This window comes from Schistocerca serialis, chromosome 4 (assembly GCF_023864345.2).
Source record: "Schistocerca serialis cubense isolate TAMUIC-IGC-003099 chromosome 4, iqSchSeri2.2, whole genome shotgun sequence".
Lineage (NCBI taxonomy): Eukaryota > Metazoa > Arthropoda > Insecta > Orthoptera > Acrididae > Schistocerca > Schistocerca serialis.
The window spans coordinates 467,313,768-467,338,096 of record NC_064641.1 but is presented as its reverse complement, the minus strand read 5'-3'; the positions used below and the strand labels follow the sequence as shown (position 1 = coordinate 467,338,096).

Here is a 24,329-nt window from a genome sequence, read left to right as displayed (position 1 = left end):
TTCCCAAAATTGGTGAGAGATAGTGAGTTGGTTTGTGACTTGCTTGAAAGAACTGGAGCTCGTGCCACAAGAACAGCCACTGTCATTGTTTTTGCGTAAAACGAATTTAAAACATTCTGATTCCCCGCCTGCAGTTCCGGGGGTAAGAATAGTCCCAAGATATTCCTGCCTGTTGTAAGAGGTGACTAAAAGGAGTTCCACATGTTTTGGCCTTTATGTGATGGTCCCCTGTAGGGTTTGACTCTCATTTTTCAAAATTTTCCCGAAGAACGACCCAATTGGGGAAGGGTGCCTTACGTGATGCATTTTCTCCATCGGTCATTGAGATCTTTAGCCCACTTTCTCGTTTTCGCATTGCAGTCCCATCTATTCTCAATCTCTTGGGCGAGGACACCTTCCTGGGTGCATTTTTCACCACGCACTATGCAGTGTCGCTTTCTGCGTCAGCGATGAACATGGACTTCTTTGCACCTGTCATCCAGCACGGTAGCCAGTCCATTGTGGTGGGGCCACCATGTACCCTGTTGGTTGCAGTTCTTGGCCACACAGGGATCGCTCAGCTGATGCCTGCACCGTTAACTCCCCATGTATGCCAAGGGGTAGATTCCCATCCCCCTGGGGCATCGGGACTCCCAGCAATGGCCATCCTGCCAGGTGGCCTTTGCTGCGGCTGGGTGGCGCCTGTGGGGAGGGCCTCTGGTCAGCGTGGGTGGCATCAGGGCGGATGACATACAATGAAGCATAGTCCATCATCTCTTGCTGGTGGTGAAATGCCAGCAGTTTCTAAGCATTCACGAGCTCAATTCAGTGCACAGAAGTGAGAGTCCAAATCGTTCCCCCCACTGGCCACACCATGGGAGGAACATCAGGCTAAGGATGGCAGCGGATCTTAGTCGCCCTGGTACCTTGTGTGTTTGAGAGCTGATGGGGAATCTTTCATGACAATGAAGCCTCAGTTTTTTTGTTGAGCATTTAGAGGACAAGTTCGGGGAGTTGGAGGGCTTGTCCAAAATGAGATCTTGGTCAGTCTTGATTAAAACAGCATCCTCTGCCCAATCACAGGCGTTACTCGCTTGTGACAAGCTGGCTGATGTTTCTGTAACCATCACACCCCATAAGAGCTTAAATATGGTCCAGGGTATCATATTTCACAGGGACCTTCTTTTGCAGTCTGACGATGAGCTGCACGCCAATTTATAGTGACAAGGTGTACACTTCATCTGGCGTGTCCACCAGGGTCTGAGGGATAATCAAGTTGCCACCAGTGTCATCATCTTGGCCTTCGAGGGTGATATATTGCCCGAGAAGGTCAAGGTGATGGTCTACCACTATGATGTAAAGCCCTAGATCTCTCCCCTGAGTCGGTGCTTTAAGTGCTGGAAGTTCGGCCATATGTCTTCCCGCTGTACTTCCAGCATCACATGGCGAGATTGCAGATGCCCATCACATCCCAATACTCCATGTGCCCTGCCTCCCATCTGTGTCAATCGCAGAGAGCACCATTCACCTTGCTCGCCAGACTGCAGGATCTCCAGAAAGAAAGAAAAATCATAGAGTACAAGACCTTGGACTGACTGACCTACACTGAAGCTAAGAGAAAATTTGAACGCCTGCATCCTGTATGTATGACATCATCTTATGCCGCCACTACAACAGTTCTGGCACCATCAGCTCTGCCAACCCCAGTCACCTCTCAGAGCTGGAAGACTACACCTGCCCACTTGATGGTGGGGGGCATTTCCCTCATTGTTGCTCCTGCACCACCTACTTCTGGAGCAACAAAACCTCTAAGCCAAGGAAATTGCGGTGGCACCCACGCCACTGCTGCCTACGAGCTCTGCGTCTGAGGTTGGGGTGGAGATTCCGGCATCCGCTGAGAACCTAGATCTCACCAGACCCTCAGACACAATGGATATAGACTGCTCACGCAATAAGTTGGTGGCAGCAGGTGACTCTGAGGTGTAAAAATCCTCATTGAATGTTCCATGCCTTCTCAGACTCACGAAGACGCAGTCCTCCAGTGGAATTGTGGTGGTTTTTTTCCACTGCCTGGCTGGGCTACAGCAACTGTTAAGCTTTACAACTGCTATCTGCATTGCCCTCCAGGAAACCTGGTTCCTGGCAATGTGGACCCCTGCCCTCCGGGGCTATAAGGGATATTACAGGAAATGTAGTGACTGTAATTGAGTGTCAGGCGGAGATTGCGTTTATGTCCTAAACTCAGTCTGTAGTGAACCTGTGCCCCTTCAAACCCCTCTTGAAGCTGTGGCTGTCAGAATAAGGACGATGCAGGAAATAACTGTCTGCAATGTGTATCTTCCTCCAGATGGTACAGTACCCCTGAATGTATTAGCTGCACTGATTGATCAACTCCCTAAACCTTTTCTACTTTTGGGAGATTTTAATGCCCATAACCCCTTGTGGGGTGGCACTGTGCTTACTGGCTGAGGCAGAGATATCAAAACTTTACTGTCTCATTTCGACCTCTGCCTCTTAAATACTGGGGCCGCCACACATTTCAGTGTGGCTCGTGATAGTTACTCAGCCACTGATTTATCAGTTTGCAGCCCAGCACTTCTCCCATCTATCCACTGGAGAGCACATGACGACCTGTGTGGTAGTGACCACTTCCCTATCTTCCCGTCACTGCCCCAGTGTCATTCCCATGGACGCCTGCCCAGCTGGGCTTCAAACAAGACAGACTGGTAAACTTTCATCCCTGCTGTCATCATTGAATCTCCCCCACATGGTAACATCACGATGATGTTTGAGCAGGTGATAACAACAATTGTTTCTGTGGCAGAAAATGTGATCCCTTGCTCTTTAGGGTGCCCAAGGCATAAGGCAGACCCTTGGTGGTCGCCGGAAGTCCGTGAAGCAATTAAGGAGTGTCGGCGAGCTCTACAGTGGCATATGCGGCACCCTTCCCTGGAGCACCTCATAGCCTTTTAACAGCTCCGTGCCTACATTCACCAACTTTTCAAACGACGGAAGCAGGAGTGTTGGGAGACATAAGTCTCGACCATTGGCTGCCATATGTCACCTTCCCAAGTCTGGGCAAAGATCAAACATCTTTTTGGGTACCGGACCCCAACATGTGTTCCTGGTGTCACCATAAATGGCATGTTATCTACCGACGCAAACGCGATTGCCGAGCACTTTGCTCAAGCCCCTGCATTGAAGAATTACCCCCCAGCCTTTCGCACTCTCAAATGGCACTCTCAAGCTGCTGGAACGTATGGTATGTCGACGGTTGGGTTGGGTCCTGGTGTCACATGGCTTGCTGGCTGCATGTCAGGGCGGCTTCCTCCTGGGTCGCTCTACCACTGATGATCTTGGGTCCCTCGAGTCTGCCATCTGCACAGCCTTTTCCAGACGGCAACACTTGGTTGCCATCTTTATTGACTTACATAAAGCATACGACATGACCTGGTGAGATCATATCCTTGCCACATTGTATGATTGGGGTCTCCAGGGGCCGCTCCTGATTTATATCCAAAACTTCCTGTCATTCCGTACTTTCCATGTCCAAGTTGGTGCCTCCTGTAGTTCCATCCATATCCAGGAGAATGGAGTCCCACAGGGCTCTGTATTGAGTGTCTGTATTTTTAGTTGCCATTAACGGAGTAGCAGCAGCTGTTGGGCCCTCCGTCTCACCTTTTCTGTATGCAGACGACTTCTGCATTTCATACTGCTGCTCCAGTACTGGTATTGCTGAGCGTCACCTACAGGGAGCTATTCACAAGGCACAGTCATGTGCTACAGCCCATGGCTTCCAGTTTTCAGCCGCAAAGTCATGTGCCATGCACTTCTGTTGGCGTCGTACCATCCATCCGGACACAGAACTTTATTTTCATGATGATCCACTCACTGTAGTGGAGACATATCAATTCTTAGGACTTGTTTTCGATGCTCAATTGACTTGGCTTCCTTATCTTCGTCAGCTTAAGCAGAATTGCTGGCAGCACCTCAATGCTCTCCGATGCCTGAGCAACACAAATTGGGGTGCAGATCGCTCTACACTGCTGCAGCTCTACAGAGCCCTTGTCCAATCCCGAATTGACTATGGGAGTGTGGTTTATGGTTCAGCAACACCCTCAGCATTGCATTTACTCGACCCTGTGCACCACTGCGGGGTTTGACCTGCAACAGGAGCTGTTAGGACGAGTCCGGTGATCAGTGCACTGGCCTAGGCTGGGGGTCCCTCCATTGCAAATCAGACATGCCCAACTGCTTGCCAGTTATGTAGCACACATTCGTAGTTCTCCTGAGCATCCAAATTACCATCTTCTTTTCCCGCCTGCGACAGTCCATCTCCCACATGGGCAGCCCAGGTTGGGTCTAACGATTGCAGTTCGCGTGCGGTCCCTTCTCTCTGAACTGGAGTCCTTCCCTGCAACACCTCTGCTTGCAGTCCGTTCACATACACCTCCATTGTGTATGCCTCGGCCACAGCTTTGTCTGAAGCTTTCACATGGCCCTAAGGACTCTGTTCACCCTGCGGCTCTCCACTGTCACTTCCTGTCACTCTGAAGTGATTTAAACCAACAGCTTTATGGCTGATGGTCCTGGTGTCTTTGCCTACATTCGTGGTGGCCGTATTAAACAGCATTCCCTACCTGATGGATACAGTGTATTCACTGCAGAGCTGGTGGCCATTTCTCGTGCACTTCAGTATGTCCATGCATGCCCTTGGGAGTCTTTTTCTATTATGTACTGACTCCTTGAGCAGCCTGAAAACTATTGACCAGTGCTACCCCTCATTATCTTTCGGTAGTGTCCATCCATGAGTCCATCTATGCCCGGAAGGGTCTAGTCGTTCAGTGGTGTTTGTCTGGACCCCTGGTCACGTCAGAATCCCAGAAAATGAATTTGCTGACAGGCTGGCCGAACAGCCTACACGGAAACCACTTCTGGAGATGGGCATCCGTGAAACTGACCTGTGCTCGTTATTACGGAATGGCAAAATCTAAGTACGCATAACAAACTGTGAGCCATTAAGGTGACCATGAATGTGTGGAAGCCCTCAATGAGGACCTCTCGCAGGGATTCTGTGGTTCTCTGCTGGCTTCACATTGGCCATGCCTGGGCTGCCCGCAGCTACCTCCTGTGCCGTAAAGACCTGCCTGAGTGTTGGTGCGGCACCTGGTTGACAGTGGCCCATATTCTTCTGTTCTCTCCTTCTTTGGCTGCCCTGTGACTTCCTCTTCGGTTGCCGGACTTGTTGTCATTGATTCATTGATTTTAGCAGCAGACAACTCCTCATTGGCTGATTTGCTTTTATGTTTCATCCGCGAGGTTGGGTTTTATCATTTTATCTGAGTTTTAGTGCCATATCCTTTGTCCCTCTGTGTTCTCCATCCTAGTGCTTTTAGGGTGGAGGTTTTAATGTGTTGCAGGTTGGCTGACTTTTCCTTTTTATTTTCGTGGTCAGCCAGCCACTGTTATCTGCTTCCTTGTTTTACTCTCTTCTAACTGTTTCTTGCATCTCTGTTATTTTTCTTTTCCTTTTGTTCCTTTTAGTGTTTGTTGCCTTTCATTCTTGTGGTCTTTCCTTTCTTTCTGTTTTGTGTTATATGTCTTGTCTGTTTTATTCTCACGCTTGTAGAATTGTTTTATTAGGAACAAGGGACCGATAACCTCATAGTTTGGCCCCTTTCCCCCTGTTTTAAACCAACCAACCATTCTGATTCCATGAAACATCTCAGTCATTTTGATGACATCTCTGTGCTAAAAGTTCTTCTTATCTGCTAGCATACATTGTTGTTGACCAGCCGTGAGCAAGGAAAAAAATAGGACATTTAGGGAAAAGAAAGAGAAAAATACAGTAAAGATTTTATGCAAATGAACTTAAGTTATTGTTTATAGTCAACCAGTTTAGCAGTAGCATTATGTGAAATATATTACCTGGTATTTAAAATGTTTCTTATCGTTTGTGTATTCTTTCAGGACCTTGGTTATCCAGGTGAGATAGGGTATCAAACCTTCCTTTACTCAAGCGAAGCAGATGTTCGCCGTGTATTTATGTTCCTGATTGAGAAGTTGCCTAAGGAAACTGAGAAGACAATAGTTGATCCAACTGGTGAGTATTAAGATCAGCTGAAGTTGTAAAGCTTAAAAGAACAGCGAGTAGTGTCCCATTCAGTTTTCCTGATTAATCTTTTTTACTGGATGTATTGGTGTTTATTAGAAGCTCATTTGGTTCATTGCCGTACACATTTCATCGTTTAGATTACTAAAAGGAGAAAATAAATATACATATGCTGTATGATAGTAAAGGTAGGGAAAAACAGATGATGATTCACGTAACTTGTACAATTATCATAGATCATTAAGACTGTGTCTTTCTGCACTAATGGCCATTGGGGATTGAGAACCACTAGGGATGAGTTGTGGTGAGAATATGTGCTTGTACAGCAATGAGGCAACAGTGCAACTCTTAACTCGGTGATAACTTATTGCTGCTCCACCTTACATCATGCATATGCACTGCAAAGGTAAGGTGTGAATGGCTACGGCTCACACAGGTGCAAACAGGCAATTATTTTACCATTATTCCGTTTGTGGTGGGAATGGGAAAAGAAATAACTAGCAGTTTTGTGAAGTATCACCTGCCATTCAAAGCACAGAGGCATGCAACAGGCCACTTTTTACTGCTGACCTTATGCAATGTTTCTGCTTTGCTGTTCAACCACAGCACAGCTCTAGCTAGTACCAGCATTCCCTGGCAGTGGCCAGGCAATATGAGAATGTGGTATGCGACATGAGAGCTTGTTGCTGGATGACTGCTAGATACGCACACAGTCAGCCATATGTCGTAAAATTAAGACACTGATAAACTCCAGAAATAGGTTGGTTTTCTCCAAAGTACAAAGTCGCTTCGAGTTAAGCAGATGGTTCATTATATAAAACTGAACTCGGACATTAAAGGAAGCAATTGCAGCGTAATTGAATCTGTGATCAATTAAGTCATGTCAAGTGCCTTTATTTATTTATTTATTTTTTAAGAAAGTAATAACAAGACTGAAGATCAAAGAAAATATTCGACCTCTTCATATTCTTCAAATTAAGAACTTAAGAGCTGTTGGATTATGCATTGTGATAGATTGTAACAATATCTTAAACCATAAAAAAAATCAGATCATCAGATTTCTGTAATTTTATACTTACCTGGCTTACTTTCTTTTTTTCCTCAACACAAACATAGTCATTTCTATATTTTTGATGATGCAATTCTTACTTTCTTCAAATATTTCCATCTTGGACATTACCTTTATATTTATCAGTGCCCAATAGCTAATGAAACCATCAAAACTGCCTCCTATGAATATATACAGATCTAAAAGTAGTAAGGAGAGAAATCCCCAGAGGCAACTGCCAGCCAATCTGAATATATACAGTATGGATGATAATAGTCAAAAATTTAATCCAGAAATTAATTGCAGTATTCAGACTGTAATATTTTGGTTCTTGCAAACCATAAAAAGTTTTGGAGCTGGAAACAATATATTTCTAATCATTAACCTACATTCATGGGTGTGGGGTGCTGCTGCTCGTGGAGGTGGTGGTGGTGGTGGTGGTGGTGGTGGTGGTGGTGGTGATTGTTGGTCACAATTACATTTACAAATATGAATAGAATCATGAAGTCACAAAGTTTGCATTATGCACTCTACAAATATTCAAGTGGATCTCTATTCAGACAGTACTTGTCAAAGAGGTAGTAGCCAAATTCATTCTAAACCTTATGTAGCAGCATCCAGTCAGGGGCCATCACAGTAGCATTGATGCATTCTCTGAGCTGTTTTAGTATTTGTATCTTTAAAGTACTTCAAAAGGAAAAAGTTTCAAGGCATTAAGTCAAGTGACCCTAGGGTGCCAAGGGAACAGACCTACATCATGTTCACCACTATGCGCAGTTCAACCATGCGAAAATTCGTCGTTTAGGTAGCGACAGACATTGATGCTCAAATTCTAAGAATCAGCAGTCACAGTTAGTCGCAGAAACAACCACCACCACCACAACATATTGAGGTATCAGGTACCCGTCACATTCTTCTCACAGAAGAAAAACAGCCAATATATCTTCATCTGTGAGATTGCACAGAAAACATTAACATTTGGCGAATCTTATTTCTGCACCACAATTTCGTAAGGATGTTTCTTTATCCACACTCTCACATTGCAGCGATTAACCTTTCCAGATAAATGGACGGTTGCTTTGTTGTTGAGTATCAGCTTGAATGCTAAATGTTCATCCTCAAGTGCTTCCTCCACTTTGACGCACAATTGAAGGTGTTGACCATAATCTTCTGGTTTTAATTGTTATGTGAGCTGCAGGCAGCATGTTGTAAATTGTAACCACTGTTGCAAAATCTTCCACACAGTTAGCTGTAGAATTCAATTTTTGTAACTTGTGTGGGTGTTGATTTTTTAGGACTGTGTACACCCTCGACGCATTTGTATCTAGCACACTTGTGAGCTGTGATGCTGTTCACATTGGTGCTGTTTGTAGGTTTCCACCCTCTGTTGGAGGCCCGACCGTATCCTTTAGTTGGCATGGTTGCAGTCGTTTGTCTTCTTCTCGTCTTGACTGGCGCCACTTGTTTTGCAAGCGTTGCCTGTCCACTAGTGGCAGCAGCAGCGGTTATTGATGTGTAGTAACTGTTGCCCTATCTTTGGGGTGACGTCATTGTTTTTCCGTGTTGTGTGTGTGTGGCAGTTCGGTTGGGGGACTGGGGAGGAGCCAGGTCCACGCAGGGCGAGAACATGCCTGGACCGCTGGTGGCGCACATGGACTGCCAGGTGGAAGGGCTGTGGTCATGAGGGTGCACGAACTCATCGTAAACCAGATCCTGCAGGCTTTAAGATGAGTGCATTTCAATTCAAGTAGAGAAACCTCCACCATTGTGATATCCCGCGATTCTCCAGTGACTCAGGTTCGTGTTGCTGCTCGTAGTGTCGCCGAGGCGAAGAGCAGTGAGTGGAGTGCTGGGGGAAAGCAGATCTGATTAGCTTTCCTCGACTTTTTATTACTGTTTACTGCGTTCAGCTTGTTACACTTTGTTAAATTCAACCAGCGGTATTTTTCCTGCCTGGTGGCCGCTAATGCCCCAGTTACCTGCCCTGGGGGTTAGTGTATGTAATGGCAGTGTACGTTTCCTCGCCTTGCCGCTGCTGTCCGGTAAGGCCTGTAGTTTTGACAGCGTTCTTGATTGTAGGCCATTTGTGATTCTTCTACTGTGGTGATACTGATTCCTTTCTTGTTCCAGGCACTCTAAGCACAGTATTCTGGGGGTGTAGTGCAGTCTGCCGGTTCTGGCTTTGGCAAGTTGTTCCATTCTTGTATTTGGTTTATTGTACGTCTGGTGGCTTCAGCAAGATTATCATTTGTCATTCTTTAGACTTCCACTAGTCTGAGTTACCATCTTGTGAAGTGAATGCAACTCTTGGCTGCCTATCTCATCGCTCGTGAAAGTGTTTGTTGCCGGACCTTCTCAGAGGTCGATTCCTGGAGCACCATCTGTAACTGGTCCTTGTTTTATTATTGTATTATTTATTACCATACCTTGTAATGCCTACATTAAAGGTTATGTATGTCTAGTTAATAGTTCCAGTCGCCTTCTGGAATAAATCTAGCAGTGTAAGGGCTGTTTTCCAAGGTTACCATCATCTTATTTCACCCATTTGGTGGGCAGTTGCTTGTTTCTTTTAATTAACCTTTGCTTGTATTTGCTGTTTTAAAGCAGGTTTCTAAATTGTTTATATAATTGCCGTTCCGGGCGTGTAAGGCCTTCAGTCTGATCACAGTGGCTTGTCTTCTTCTTCTTCTTCTTCTTCTTCTTCTTTTTTTCTTTTCTTTTTGTTTTAATAAAAAAAACATTATCTGTATTTTATGGTGATTTGCTAAATTGTAACGCACTGAAAACCCTATTATTTACACAGTTTTTTATTCCTTCATTAATAATGTTTGGTATTTTTTATTTACTGTTTTAAAAATAAATGTGTGTACCTGTAAAAGGCAGCCAATAGTAACTGATTACGGCCCCGTCCATGATTGTAACTGAATCCTGCCTTCCCTTGACTATCAGGTCACAACTTGGTTGTCTAGTTTTTTTCTGTTTGGAGATAACCAGTGTCCCAAAATGTTGACATCAGTATACTGTTTACGTGGTGATTCTTTTTCATAATTCCTCCTGAAAGCACACTGCACTATTGTAACAGATAACTATCTCACATGTTCCAACACACAAAACCTCTTTTCCTGCTTAGTCACCATTTTGTTCAAGGCACTGCACTCATAATACCAGCTGCTGGGCACAATGCAAACTAGATGAGTTTACAGTTCAGTTCATGCATGTCATATTTGTACATATAACACTTTGGAAAATACAGAACTTTGAAAACAGTTGAGTCATTTATAGTAGCATTGTATTCTTCATTTGTTTATAAATCATTGTTTCACAGCTGGGCCTGTCGTAAGAGGCGACTAAAAGGAGTCTCAAATGTTTCGGCCTTATATGATGGTCCCCTCTCGGGTTTGACCTCCATCTTTCTACATTATTCTGAAGAGCGAGCCAATTGGTGAAGGGCGCCTTACATGGTGCACTGTATCCGTCGTGCATTGAGACCTTTAGCCGGCTTTTTCGTCGTTGCAATGGTGTCCCGCTCGTTTTCCATCTCTTGGCGAGGATACGTCCCTGGGTGCGATTACCACGCTGCACTCTGCAGTGTTGCTTTTAACTGCGACAACGACCTTGGACATTTTTGCACCTAAGATCCAGCATGGTAGCCAGTCCGTTGTGGTGGGGCCGCCATGCACCCTCTTGGTTGTAGCCCCCTGACAACACAGGGATCGTTCTACTGATGCCTGCGCCATTAACTCCCCACGTATGCCAAGCAGTAGATGCCCATCTCCCTGGGGCATCGGGACTCCCGGCAATGGCCGTCCTGCCAGGTGGCTATTGCTGCGGCTGGGTGGCGCCCATGGGGAGGGCCCTTGGTCGGAGTAGGTGGCATCAGGGTGTATGACACGCAATGAAGCGTGGCACATCTTCTCTTGCTGGTGGCCAGCCACCAGCAGTCTCTAAGTGTTCGAGGGCCCATTTTGAAGGTAACGTTTATGACCCCAAATCGTTTCCCTCCCTCGCCACACCATGGGAGGAACGAAAGGCATTGAATGAAAGTGAGACGTATTCGCCCAGATATCTTGTCTGTACCAGAGCTGATGGGGAATCTTTTATATCCGTGAAGCCTCAGTTCTTTGTAGAGCAGTTAGAGGACAAGTTTGGGGAGGTGGAGGGCTTGTCCAAGATGCGGTCCGGATCGGTGTTGATAAAAACGGCATCCTCCGCCCAGTTGCGGGCCTTGCTCGCTTGTACTAAGCTGGGGGATGTCTCCGTCACTATCACACCCCATAAAAGTCTGAAAATGGTCAGGGCATTATCTTCCACAGGGATCTCCTTTTACAGTCCGATGACGAGCTGCGCGCCAACTTGGAGTGCCGAGGTGTCCATTTCGTCCGGTGCGTCCACCGGGGTCCGAGGGATCGTCAAGTTGCCACCGGTGCCTTCATCTTGGCCTTCAAGGGTGACACGTTACCTGAGAAGGTCAAGGTGATGGTGTACCGTTGTGATGTCAAGCCCTATATCCCTCCCCCGATGCGGTGCTTCAAGTGTTGGAAGTTCGGCCATATGTCTTCACGCTGTGCTTCCGACCTCGTCTGTTGCGATTGTGGTCGACCATCCCATCCTGATCATCCCTGTGCCCCGCCTCTAATCTGTGTGAACTGTGGTGCGCACCATCCGCCTTGCTCGCCAGACTGTCCGATTCTGCAGAAGGAGCTGAAGATCATGGAAATCAAGACTCTCGACCGCCTGACGTACACTGAGGCGATGCGGAAATATGATCGGCTTCATCCAGTGCGCATGACGGCTTCTTATGTCGCAACTGTCACTCCTGCTACAGTTCCATCCGCTCCAGTCAGCTCTCAGAGTCGAAGTCCCACACCTGCCCCCTTGATGGTGGGGGGCACTAAACTCACTGTTGCTCCTGCTCCATCTACTTCAGGAGCAACACCCCCCAACCATCGGGGACATCAGTTCCCCCTTCCCAGCCGGAGAAGCGTAAGACATCTTCGGCTACTCTCGCAAGGAAGGGGTCCCTTGGGGACCTCCATTCACAAGTTCCGACCAGCGGCACAGCAGACACCCGCAAGTATCTGAAACAACCACCAGTCGCTGGTCGTAGGGCGTCGCGGTCGTCTTCAGTTCCTGAGTTTGACCCGGTGCGGCCCTCCCAGCCAGAACCACCTAAGGCACAGCGCGCAAAGCAGACCAAGAAAAAGGCTCCCAAGCATACTGACATTGCGGTGACACCTGTCCCACCGCAACCTTCTCACTCTGCGTCCGAAGATGAGGTGGAGATTCTGGCGTCCGCAGAGGACCTGGATCTCGCCAGTCCCTCGGACGCAATGGATGGCTGTTGTACAGGTGGTGACTCAGTAGCAGCAGGGGCCCCGGAGGCATAATCTGCTTCCCCAGTCCCTTCACGCCTTTCCCATCCATGGCCAATACCATCCTCCAGTGGAACTGCAGCAGTTTCTTCCACCATCTAGCTGAGCTCCGCCAACTTATCAGCCTTCATCCTTTCCTTTGCATTGCTCTGCAGGAAACTTCGTTTCCAGCAATGCGAACCCCCGCCCTCCGTGGCTATCGGGGTTATTATAGGAACCGAGCAGCTTATGAAAGGGTGTCTGGTGGCGTCTGCCTCTATGTTCTTAACTCTCTTCACAGCGAGTCTGTCCCTCTACAAACAGCTTTAGAGGCTGTCGCTGTTAGGGTGTGGACGCCACGGGCTATTACCGTCTGCAGTCTTTACCTTCCACCGGATGGTGATGTCGCGCTGCCTGTCCTGGCTGCAGTGATAACCCAGTTGCCGCTACCTTTCTTGTTGCTGGGCGATTTCAATGCCCACAATCCTCTATGGGGTGGGACTGTCTCTGATGACCGCGGTCGTACCGTGGAGCATTTGTTGGCTCAGCTCGACCTTAGCCTCTTGAACACTGGTACTCCCACGCATTTCAGTGTGGCCCACGGCTCATTCTCGGCCATCGATCTCTCTCTTTGCATCCCCGTACTTGCCCCATCCCTCCACTGGAGAGTGCATCCTGACCTGTGTGGTAGTGACCATTTTCCCATCTATTTGTCACTTCCCCAGTGTCATTCTTCTGGGCACCTGCCCTGCTGGGCTCTCCACAGGGCTGACTGGCCGGCTTTTACTTCCGCTGCAACCATTGAGTCTTCCCCACAGGGTGACATTGACGAGGTGGTCCGTGTCTTAACCACGTCAATCATTTCGGTGGCCGAGGCTGCCATCCCCCGCTCTTCTGGACTCCCTCAGAGGAAAGAGGAAGGCTGTCCCCTGGTGGTCGCTGGAGATTGCTGAGGCTATTCGCGACCGTAGGCGGGCTCTCCAGCGTCATAGGCGGCACCCGTCTCTGGAGACCCTCATCGCCTTTAAGAGGCTCCGTGCCTTGGCCCGTTGCCTTATCGCACGGCGTAAGCAGGAGTGCTGGGAGAGGTGTGTCTCATCCTTGGGCTCCCGTGTCTCCCCCTCGCTCGTGTGGTCCCGGATCCGGGGGATTTATGGATACCAGACCCCTATGGGTGTCCCTGGGATCTCCTTGGACGGCGCTGTCTGCACGGACGCTGCCGCCATTGCTGAACACCTTGCTGCGCACTTTGCTCAGAGCTCTGCGACTGCACCTTATCCCCCCGCCTTTCGCTCTCTAAAGGAGTGAGCCGAGCAGATGCCGTTATCATTCCACACGCGTCGTTCTGAAAAATACAATGCTCCTTTCAGCGAGAGGGAATTCCTCGCTGCCCTCGCCGACTGTCCTGATTCGGCACCAGGACCAGACTACATCCACGCACAGATGCTGAAGCATCTCTCCAGGGACTGCCAGACACACATCCTCACCATCTTTAACCGCATTTGGAGCGAGGGTGTGTTCCCGTCGCAATGGCGAGAGGGTCTTATTGTCCCCATCATGAAGCCCGGTGCGGATCCGCTGGCGGTGGACAGCTATCGTCCCATTACCCTCACCAACGTTCTGTGCAAATTGCTCGAACGTATGGTGGGGCGGCGTTTGTGTTGGGTCCTTGAGTTGCGCGGTCTCCTCGCTCCATCCCAGGGTGGCTTCCGTCGGGGCCGGTCTGCAGCGGACAATTTGGTGCGGCTGGAATCTGCTATCTGTACGGCCTTTGCCCGACGTCAGCATCTCGTTGCTGTCTTTTTTGATCTGCGGAAGGCGTATGACACCACATGGAGGCATCACATCCTTGCTACATTGCATGAGTGGGGTCTTCGTGGTCAGCTCCCGGCTTTTCTTCAAACCTTTTTATTGCACCACTCTTTCCGGGTGCAAGTGGGTGCTGCCTCTAGTTCATCTTATATACAGGAAAATGGGGTCCCGCAGGGCTCGGTTTGAGCGTCTCCCTTTTTCTAGTGGCCATTAATGGTCTGGCTGCAGCCGTGGGGTCGTCGGTGTCTCCTTCTTTGTATGCCGACGACTTCTGCTTCTCATTTAGCTCCACGACTACGGGAGTCGCCGAACGCAGGCTGCAAGTACCCGTTCGCAAGGCAGCATCATGGGCTCTGACTCATGGTTTTCAGTTCTCTGCAGCCAAGACTCGAGTTATGCACTTCTGCAGGTGTCAGACGGTCCACCCTCATCCTGAACTTTACCTCGACGGCCACCTGCTTGACGTGGTGGACACTTGCCGCTTCTTAGGACTCGTCTTTGATGCCCGGCTCACATGGGTTCCTCATATTACTCAGCTGAAGCAAAAGTGCTGGCAGCACCTCAACGCCGTCCGCTGCCTGAGCCACACATCTTGGGGTGCGGATCGCTGCACGCTGTTGCGATTATACAGAGCCCTTGTGCAGTCCAGGCTTGATTATGGGAGCCTGGCCTATGGGTCTGCGTCACCCTCAGTGTTGAAGTTGTTAGACCCCATACACCACTGTGGGGTTCGGCTTGCAACTGGCGCTTTTCGTACGAGCCCCGTGGATAGTCCGCTGCGGATTCGCCGCCGTCGACTGCTCGCTGACTATGCTGTCCACGTGCATTGCTCGCTGGGACATCCCAATCATCTCCTGCTTTTCCCTGCCATGGTCCTCCATCTGCCCGAACGGCGACCTAGGTCTGGGCTTTCCATAGCTGTCCGCGTCCAGTGCCTGCTGTCGGAAGTGGGGTCATTCCCTCTTCTGCCTCCCTTCCGGGTCCGTGCACCTACGCCTCCCTGGTGTTTGCCCCGGCTGTCCGTCCGTCTGGACTTGGCACAGGGACCCAAGGACTCGGTTCCGCCTGTGGCCCTCCGTCGCCGTTTTCTTGCGCTCCTCGCCTCCTTTTCGGGCTGTGAGACTGTCTACACTGGTGGTTCCCTGGTTGATGGTCGCACTGCCTATGCTTTTGCTCACGCTGCCCATGTTGAACAGCGCTCCTTGCCGGCTGGCTGCAGTATTTTTGCTGCAGAGCTGGTGGCCATATTGCACGCTCTTGAGCATATGCATTCCTGCTCAGGTATGTCCATCGTCATCTGCAGTGACTCCCTGAGCAGCCTCCAGGCCATCGACCGCTGCTATACCTCTTCTCCTCTATTTGGGAGTCTGTTTCCGCCTTTACCCGCTCTGGTCATTTGGTAGTCTTTATTTGGACGCCAGGTCACGTTGGCATCCCGGGGAACGAACGTGTCGACAGGCTGGCCAAAGGGGCGATCGACGCCCCAGCTTTGGAAATCGGCCTCATGGCTCGCGATCAGCAGCTGGTGTTGCGCCGTAAGGTGCTTGGGATGTGGACTGCTGAGTGGCGTGGCATGACATCCCCGAATAAACTGCGGGCTGTCAAGGAGACGACCGATGTGTGGCGCTCCTCCCTGCGGGCTTCTCGCAGGGACTCTGTCATCCTGTGTCGGCTGCGCATAGGCCATACCTACGTGACGCACGGTCATCTTTTGCGTCAGGAGGATCCCCCCCTGCGTCGGTGTGGGTTCCGGCTGACGGTCGCCCACATTTTGCTGGAGTGTCCCCGACTGCGTACCCTCCGGCAGTCTTTTAATCTCCCGGGCACTTTGCCTTTGGTTTTATGTGACGATGCCTCCATGGCTGACAACGTTTTACATTTTATCCGTGGCAGTCCTTTTTATGGTTCTATTTAGTGAGGTCCTGCACCTTTCCCTTTCTGTGTCTCTTGTCCTTGCGTCTCTCAATATTTGTTGCTGTTTTGGTGTGTCGTCGGATGGTTGACTCTTTCCCTTTTTTTTGTTCTCATGCTCAGTCAACCAGTCTCCGGCCATCTTCTTTTCTTCTGTTTCTTTCTGTCTGGTGTTTATCTGTACTCTTCTTGTCTTTAGTGTTTGTTGCTGCATTTGTGTTCTTTTAGTGCCTGGGGGGGAGTCTCCTCGCCCCTTTGGTTTTTACCTGCTCCGCTGATTTTAGGCTCGCCTGTTTTTGGAATGGGGGACTGATGACCTTCACTGTTTAGTCCCCCTTAAACATCCCATCAACCACCACCACCACAGCTGGGTATAATTTTAACATCAACGAAGTGCACTTCAACTGCAGCCAACTTATAACTAGTTAGTGACTAATTGCTTTGTCCTAACACTGGATCTTAGGTAGATTTACGACAGTAAATGATGCATACATTATTGTTATAATTAGCATTACATGAAATTGATTATTGGCAAAGCCTGTACAAAATTATTTAGATGTGGTAACACACTAACCAAATAATAAAAATGTATTTATGATAATTTTTTGTAAAACACAGAGTTTTTCTATGCTAAAATTCATAAGATAAATCTCATAAAAATGTAACTCTGAAGAGCAAATAAAATACTGCTTGTTCACATCAGTACCATATCCTTTGCTTTGCTTAATTTTAAATGTGTAGCAGTCTTGGAGGTTAAACACACTATTCTGACAAAGCTACAAGTGTATTGAGTGTAATAGTGATCTCTTGAAGACATGATTAAACTTTTGGAATTTTAACATTTTTAGTCAGTAAAGAAATTTACTCAGAAGTAACATTTCTCATGAGGGTGTAGTAAAATTTTCTTTTGTATAATTTTGAAACAGTGGTACCTTTGCACTTAATGACAGTAGGTAAGCATTTTTGCTATCCGTTTTTGACTAGTTTCTTGTTGTTTTTGAAGTTGTCAGTCTGAAGACTGGTTTAGTAAGTGACTTTATGATAATTTCTAACATAAAGTGTTAATATATTTTTGTAACAAATATTTTGTGTTAGTAGGTGGTGCAGAACTCTTGGAACAGCAGGTAGCTGAGGAGGTAAGAAGACAGTTTTGTGCTCCATGGCTTCCAAGCTATTGTCGACAGGAAGGACTTCGTTGGCGAAATGATGGTTCCTGGAGTCGTGAAGGGTGTAGGCATTGCAAACCCTTCTTATCAAATGGCTTTCTTCATATTCCTGATGCTAATAACCAATCAGAAGGTTTGTAATATCAGCTATCTAATTTTTTACTTGAAAACTGTAATGAGGTAATTTTTAGTGTACTTATAAAGTGAACAGGGTGTAGAAAAGTGTAAGTGATTGTAAGTAACGGTCTTTCCACATGAAATGGTGTGCGAGAGGGGGGGGGGGGGGGGGGGGGGGGGAGGGTTTTTGGTCAGCAGCTCTTCATACTCATTAAAAATATGTGTGTGTGTGTGTGTGTGTGTGTGTGTGTGTGTTTTTGGGCTCTGAAAATGTTTTGTGACTGAACCAATAACTTCACTAAAGATCTGTTGCTTTGATGTTGTTTGTGAGCACTTTCACCTTATTAAATAGTTATGGTCACCTTCTTGTGGTTTCCTAGTGCAGTGGACCTGCTATGCAGTGCTGCTACTTGTGCTGTGGCACTTCTCCACCATCTGTCGAAGGTTGAGGGGTGTAAGAGAGCTCACAGCTAAGCCAACTCGCTACAAAATGCTGTCACTGCCTTTTTAGACAACTCCGCTGTACTTGGCCATTCTTGTAATCAACATTTACAGCAATAGGTGACAAATCTCTTCTTACTCAGAACATCATCTGAAGTGAACCTCGGAACTGAACCAAAGAGAATGAGATTTCTTATCAACTTCTTTTAACTGTGTGTGGGTGTTGTCATTGTAGGAAAAGGTGCCTGCTCTGTGCCTTTTAACACATGGCTAAACTGTCACACTAAAGTGTAAATGCCACCTCATAGCAGGTGGACACCCTTAAAAATAGCATTGTGTCTTGCTGATGTTCATTGCTCATGCTTTTCCCCATCATCTCTGCAAAAACCAAAATTTTACAGAAACATCGTTCATCTGATTGCGAATAAGAGATGGAACAACTTGTTACACCACAGATCCTTGCAATAAGATGAACGATGTCATGTAAAATAACTTACTTAAATAATTACAAACTTTTTTATAATCTCCAACTGTTGATAAATTATTTTTGTTACTAAAATTAGTGTTTCGTAAGACTGAATTCAGTGTTATTTCTACACACAGCAGAGTATATTATGATCTTACATCTAAAGTCAATCATTTTAAGTTTGTGATTACTAGGTTTAACAACAGTCCCATTTACCTTCTAATTATGTCTTTAGCACGTATGTTTCTTCAGTTAAAGGATAGAGTTTTTACTAAGTTCGTTTCTCTATCCTGTTTCATTTTCATAAACTACCAGAGCCATCCAACTACTTTGTAATTACATTGTTAGATTTTCGTAAATGAAGAAGATCCATAAAAGATTCGTTCTATTTGGCCTGGCTCAGCATTTATTTAATTACTCTAGCACAAAGATAATCAACTGCATGCTGTTCTCAAATCATTGTAAATAACAAGACCAGGTTTTCAAATTTATTGAGATAGACAGTGTTTAAGTCTTTATTTACCACACAGAGTTACATGCTGGTACTTCATCTACACTACTTTCCATGATGTGGTATCTTAGATTTACTGTAAGTCATGTAAGCAAGAGAAAATTTAAAGAAATTTTCGTTGCTTAGGTAAGTCCATTTGCTTTTGACTGCTCCCAGGTTCCTACCTTTGTAAGAACCGCACCCACACCTTATCCTACGGGCAGATTATGTGTACATATATTATTGTCTTTGTGATGCAAATGTCCATTTTTTTACCCCTGTACATAAAAGAAACAGTACAGGTCATTCCTTCTATGGAGTCACATGCCCTGCACATAGACCATTCCTCTTTCAGGTCTGCGTACCCTTTACTCTCCAGTATGTTGCTAATATTTTACTGGTTGTTCCTTCTGTGGATTCAACAAACGAAAGACTACACATACCTTCTCTGGCTTCAACTATCATTTTGCTCTGTCATACCTACATAACATTGAGTCCATCCTATATTAAAAATTTGCCACTGTATGCACATTTTATGAACCTCATTTCTATCATTTTCAATGACAAAGTTTCTCCGAATTCCAGTGACTTTACCAGGCTATTTCAAATGGACATTTCCCGACTCCTTCATAACATTCTTATCCACGTTGTCAAAGGCTATTCACCACTGGTTTATTTATTGTTACTAGAGTATTATATTTATATTTTTGGATCATTGAAGCGGTCATGTTATACTTTGATGGAGCCTAGGTGAGCAAATGCTAGCTACAAGAAAGAGTGGAACTTAGTCATTTTCATGCTCTTTTACATTGAAACCCCATATATTTGTAAAACAGTAGCTTCTCACTTTCTGCTGAGAATACTTTTACATTTGCTGTTAATCTCTGTTTTATCTTTTCTTTATTATTACAATATATATGAAACCATTACTTCATAGCTCTTCAGTTTTCCGTTTTACATTGAAAGACATATTCATAATTATTTGTGTTTTTATTATAGTCACACATCCCTTCATACCACTAGTAGATTATAATGAGAGATCATTAAAGTTAACAAGTCGTTGGCTCTCTCCTATCCTACATAATGTGAATACCATTTATCATGACCTCGAAAAGCAGTTAGTGTTCTGTGCTATTTCATTTTCACGTGTTTGTTAGTACATAACCTTCTATTTTAAGGCTAATGTTAGCACTTGTCCCACCCTTTACCCCCGTACAATTGATGTCACTAACATCATATTTCACCATAATATAAATGATTTCCTTGTTTACTATGTGTCTTAAAAAAATTGTCTGTGTGAACTATCTGTATATACTTGGTGCTTTAAAGTATTAGATCTTTGTCACCTGTATTTCTGTACTTCCTTGCTGACAGTGCATAATTGACATGTCAGATTATCTAACCTTCCCTATAAAGGATGTATGAAACCCAACCATTTTTCATAATAGGGAAAGAAAGGTAGAAAATACCATAAACAAAATACACAAAGGTGCAGTTGTTTAACTCAAAGTTCATAATTGTTATTGAAAAGTGGATATTCTTTATGCATGAATAACGTGCCTTCCCCATTACTTTCATTCTGCAAGATAGTACAGCAAGACAGATGTAAATTATAGACAGTGGAATAGTTGGACAGGAAGAAATTGCTCCATGGACAACTAAATATGAAGCAATGAAGCAATTAATTTGGAACCTGGTGGTTATCAATCTACCTAATTTGCAAAGTTGGCATATTCTCCTGAAGGTTTAAATTTCTTTCGTACACCAATGTTGTATAAAATCCGTTTTCTTGACCAGTCTCTTGATTTTGTAAATATATTGCAAGATCATGTAGCATAGATTATATTATGTACCACTAAAATACTTTCAGTTGATTACAATGCTCATTTAATATCTGTCCTTGTTGTGGGGGTCCTACAGCTGTTGCCGCATGATACATCCCTGTTGCCAAATGCCTGTCCCGCCATTCTTCCTCGTGCTCCTCCATTCCTCTTCTCTCTTCATTCCTTAGTCACCTTTCCATTGTCTTTCTCCTCTCCTTCCAGGCCATCTGTCTTCAGCTCTTCTGGTGATATGCCCAAACCATCCTAGCTGTCTTTTTTCTGTTTTATCCATAATACTATAATGAATTTATTTCCATTTCTTATGTGGTCAAGACAGGAAATTCCAAAGACTCTTCTCAAGTGGTCCATTTCTAAAGCTTTAAATCTTTTTTAATTTCTTTCTGTAATTCCCAGTAATCACTCCTATAGGTTGTTGTTGATTCCATGTTGGATTTTTATGAATGAATTCTAAACTTTAAACTCAGTTTTGAGGACCAGAGTGCAGGGTTTAATTTTTGGATAGCTGCACTCTGACCAAATTGAGGAGCAAATCTCTAAGGTCATGGAACATGTCAGTACATGAAATTACAACATAAAAGTAATAACAGATAAAAATAAAATGTTCATGAACCCAGAAAAAAGTCAGGCCATAAGTTTAATTACACGCAGTCAACAGTGTAACATGAGAATCGGCTTAATTTTTCAAGGAACTCCTCAACAGAATAGAATGAGTGACCTATGAGGAAACTCTTCAGTTTCGATTTGCAAGCGCGTGCATTACTGCTAAGATTTTTGAGTTCTTGTGGTAGCTTATTGAAAATGGATGCAGTAGTATACTGCACACCTTTCTGCACAAGACTTAAGGAAGTCAGATCCCAAGTACTAACTGAGTGAAAGCTGCTTATTCTTGGGAATAAGCTGATATTGTTAACAAGAAACAACAGTAATGAATATATATATTGAGAGGCCAATGTCAAAATACCCAGACTAGTGGCCGACAAGAGGTTCGCAAACTTACCCCACTTATTGCCCATACCTCCCATTTCTGAGCCAAAAATATCCTTTTTGAATCAGAAGAGTTACCCCAAAATATAATACCATACAACATAAGTGAATGAAAATAAGCAAAGTAGACTAATTTTTGTGCCAAACAATCACTTACTTTAGATACCATTCGAATAGTAAAAATGGCAGCATTGAGTCTTTGAACAAGATCCTGAATGTGGGCTTTCTGTGACAGTTTACTGTATATCTGAACACAGAGAAATTTGAACTATTCAGTTTCACTAATTATATGTGCACTCTGTGAAATTAAATGTTGGGTTTTGTTGAATTATGTGTTAGAAACTGTAAAAACTGAGTCTTACGGTGATTTAGCATTAGTGTATTTTCTACAAGCCATGAACTTAGATCATGAACTGCACTATTTGAAACCTAACCAATGTTGCACACAATATCCGTTACTAAACAAACTAGTGTCATCAGTAAACAGAAATATTTTAGTGTTACCCGTAATACTAAAGGACATATCATTTATATAAATAAGGAACAGGAGTGGCCCCAACACTGATTTCTGGGGCACCCCCCATGTGACCGTACCCCACTCAGACCCCACATCACAGCCATTCTCAACATGTGAATAATGACCTTTTGCTGTCTGTTGTTAAAGTAAGAGGTGAACCAGTTGTGAGCTAATCCCTGTTTTCCATAATGGTCCAACTTCTCGAGCAATGTCTTGTTATAAACACAAATGCCTTAGTTAAATCAAAAAATATGCCTAGCGTTCAAAACCTTTTGTTTAACTCATTCAGTACCTCATAGAGAAAAGAGAATATAGCATTTTCAGTTGTTAAAAGACCTCTAAAGGTGAACTGAACATTGATAGCAATTTATGTGACACAAAATGATCAATTATCCCTACATACACATCCTTTTCAATAACTTTAGCAAACACTGATGGCATAGAAATAGGTCTAAAATTGTCTACATAATCGATTTCTCCCTTTTTATGAAGTGGCTTTTCTGCTAAGTACTTTAATTATTCAGGATACTGACCATTCCTAAAAGAAAAATTACAAATATGGCTAAGTACAGGACCAACATGTGCAGCACAGAACTTTAATATTCTGCTAGGCACTCCATCATATCCATGAGAGTCCTTAGTCTTCAGTAACTTAATTATTGACTCAATCTCCCCCTTGTCTGTATCATAGAGCAGTACTTCAGACATCAAACTTGGAAAGGCATTTGCCAGGAGAGTTATGATTCCCTGTAGAAAGCAAATTTATGTTTAATTCACCAGAAATGCGCAGAAAATGATTGTTAAATACAGTAGATGTATCTGATTGATCAGTAACAGAAATATTTTTACTACGAACTGAAAGACCTGAGTCGAAACAAGGCCTCCGGAGCAGACAATGTTCCATTAGAACTACTATTTCCGTAGAAATGTTGGAACACGTGAGGCAATACTGACCCTACGACTTATCTTAGAAGAAAGATTAAGGAAAGGCAAACCTACGTTTCTAGCATTTGTGGACTTAGAGAAAGCTTTTGACAATGTTGATTGGAATACTCTCTTTCAAATTCTGAAGGTGGCAGGGGTAAAATACAGGAAGTGAAAGGCTATTTACAATTTGTAAAAAAAGCAGATGGCAGTCATACGAGTCGAGGGATATGAAAGGGAAGCAGTGGTTGGGAAGGGAGTGAGACAGGGTTGCACCCTATCCCCAATGTTATTCAATCTGTATATTGAGCAAGCAATAAAGGAAACAAAAGAAAAGTTCGGAGTAGGTTTTAAAATCCATGGAGAAGAAAGAAAAAATTTGAGGTTCGCCGACGACATTGTAATTCTGTCAAAGACAGCAAAGGACTTGGAAGAGCAGTTGAACGGAATGGACAGTGTCTTGTAAGGAGGGTATAAGATGAACATCAACAAAAGCAAAACGAGGATGATGGAATGTAGTCGAATTAAGTCGGCTGATGCTGAGGGAATTAGATTAGGAAATGAGACACTTGAAGTAGTAAAGGAGTTTTGCTATTTGGGGAGCAAAATAACTGACGATGGTCGAAGTAGAGAGGATATAAAATGTAGACTGGCAATGGCAAGGAAAGCATTTCTGAAGAATAGAAATTTGTTAACATCGAGTATAGATTTAAGTGTCAGGAAGTCGTTTCTGAAAGTATTCGTATGGAGTGTAGCCATGTATGGAAGTGAAACTTTCACGATAAATATTTTGGACAAGAAGAGAATAGAAGCTTTCGAAACGTGGTGCTACAGAAAAATGCTGAAGATTATGTGGGTAGATCACATAACTAAGGTATTGAGTAGAATTGGGGAGAAGAGGAGCTTGTGGCACAACTTGACTAGAAGAAGGGATCAGTTGGTAGGACATGTTCTGAGACATCGAGGGATCACCAATTTAGTATTGGAGGGCAGGGTGGAGGGTAGAAATCGTGGAGGGAGACCAAGAGATGAATACACTAAGCAGATTCAGAAGGATGTAGGCTGCAGTAGGTACTGGGAGATGAAGAAGCTTACACAGGATAGAGTAGCATGGAAAGCTGCATCAAACCAGTCTCAGGACTGAAGACCACAACAACAACTGACCTT

General features: G+C 45.0%; 1 protein-coding gene across 2 annotated transcripts in view; it reads left to right on the top strand.

Annotated features, from left to right (window-relative positions):
* Window positions 1-24,329, top strand: part of LOC126475113 (coiled-coil domain-containing protein 22 homolog) — a 214,912-nt gene that overhangs the window by 93,372 nt on the left and 97,211 nt on the right. Inside the window, exons 3-4 of one of the 2 annotated variants that reach the window (XM_050102697.1) lie at window positions 5,950-6,082; window positions 17,309-17,512. In XM_050102697.1, the coding sequence (XP_049958654.1) occupies window positions 5,950-6,082; window positions 17,309-17,512 (337 nt within the window). The remainder of the gene's footprint in view (window positions 1-5,949; window positions 6,083-17,308; window positions 17,513-24,329) is intronic. The other variant, XM_050102698.1, reaches the window with a different exon arrangement.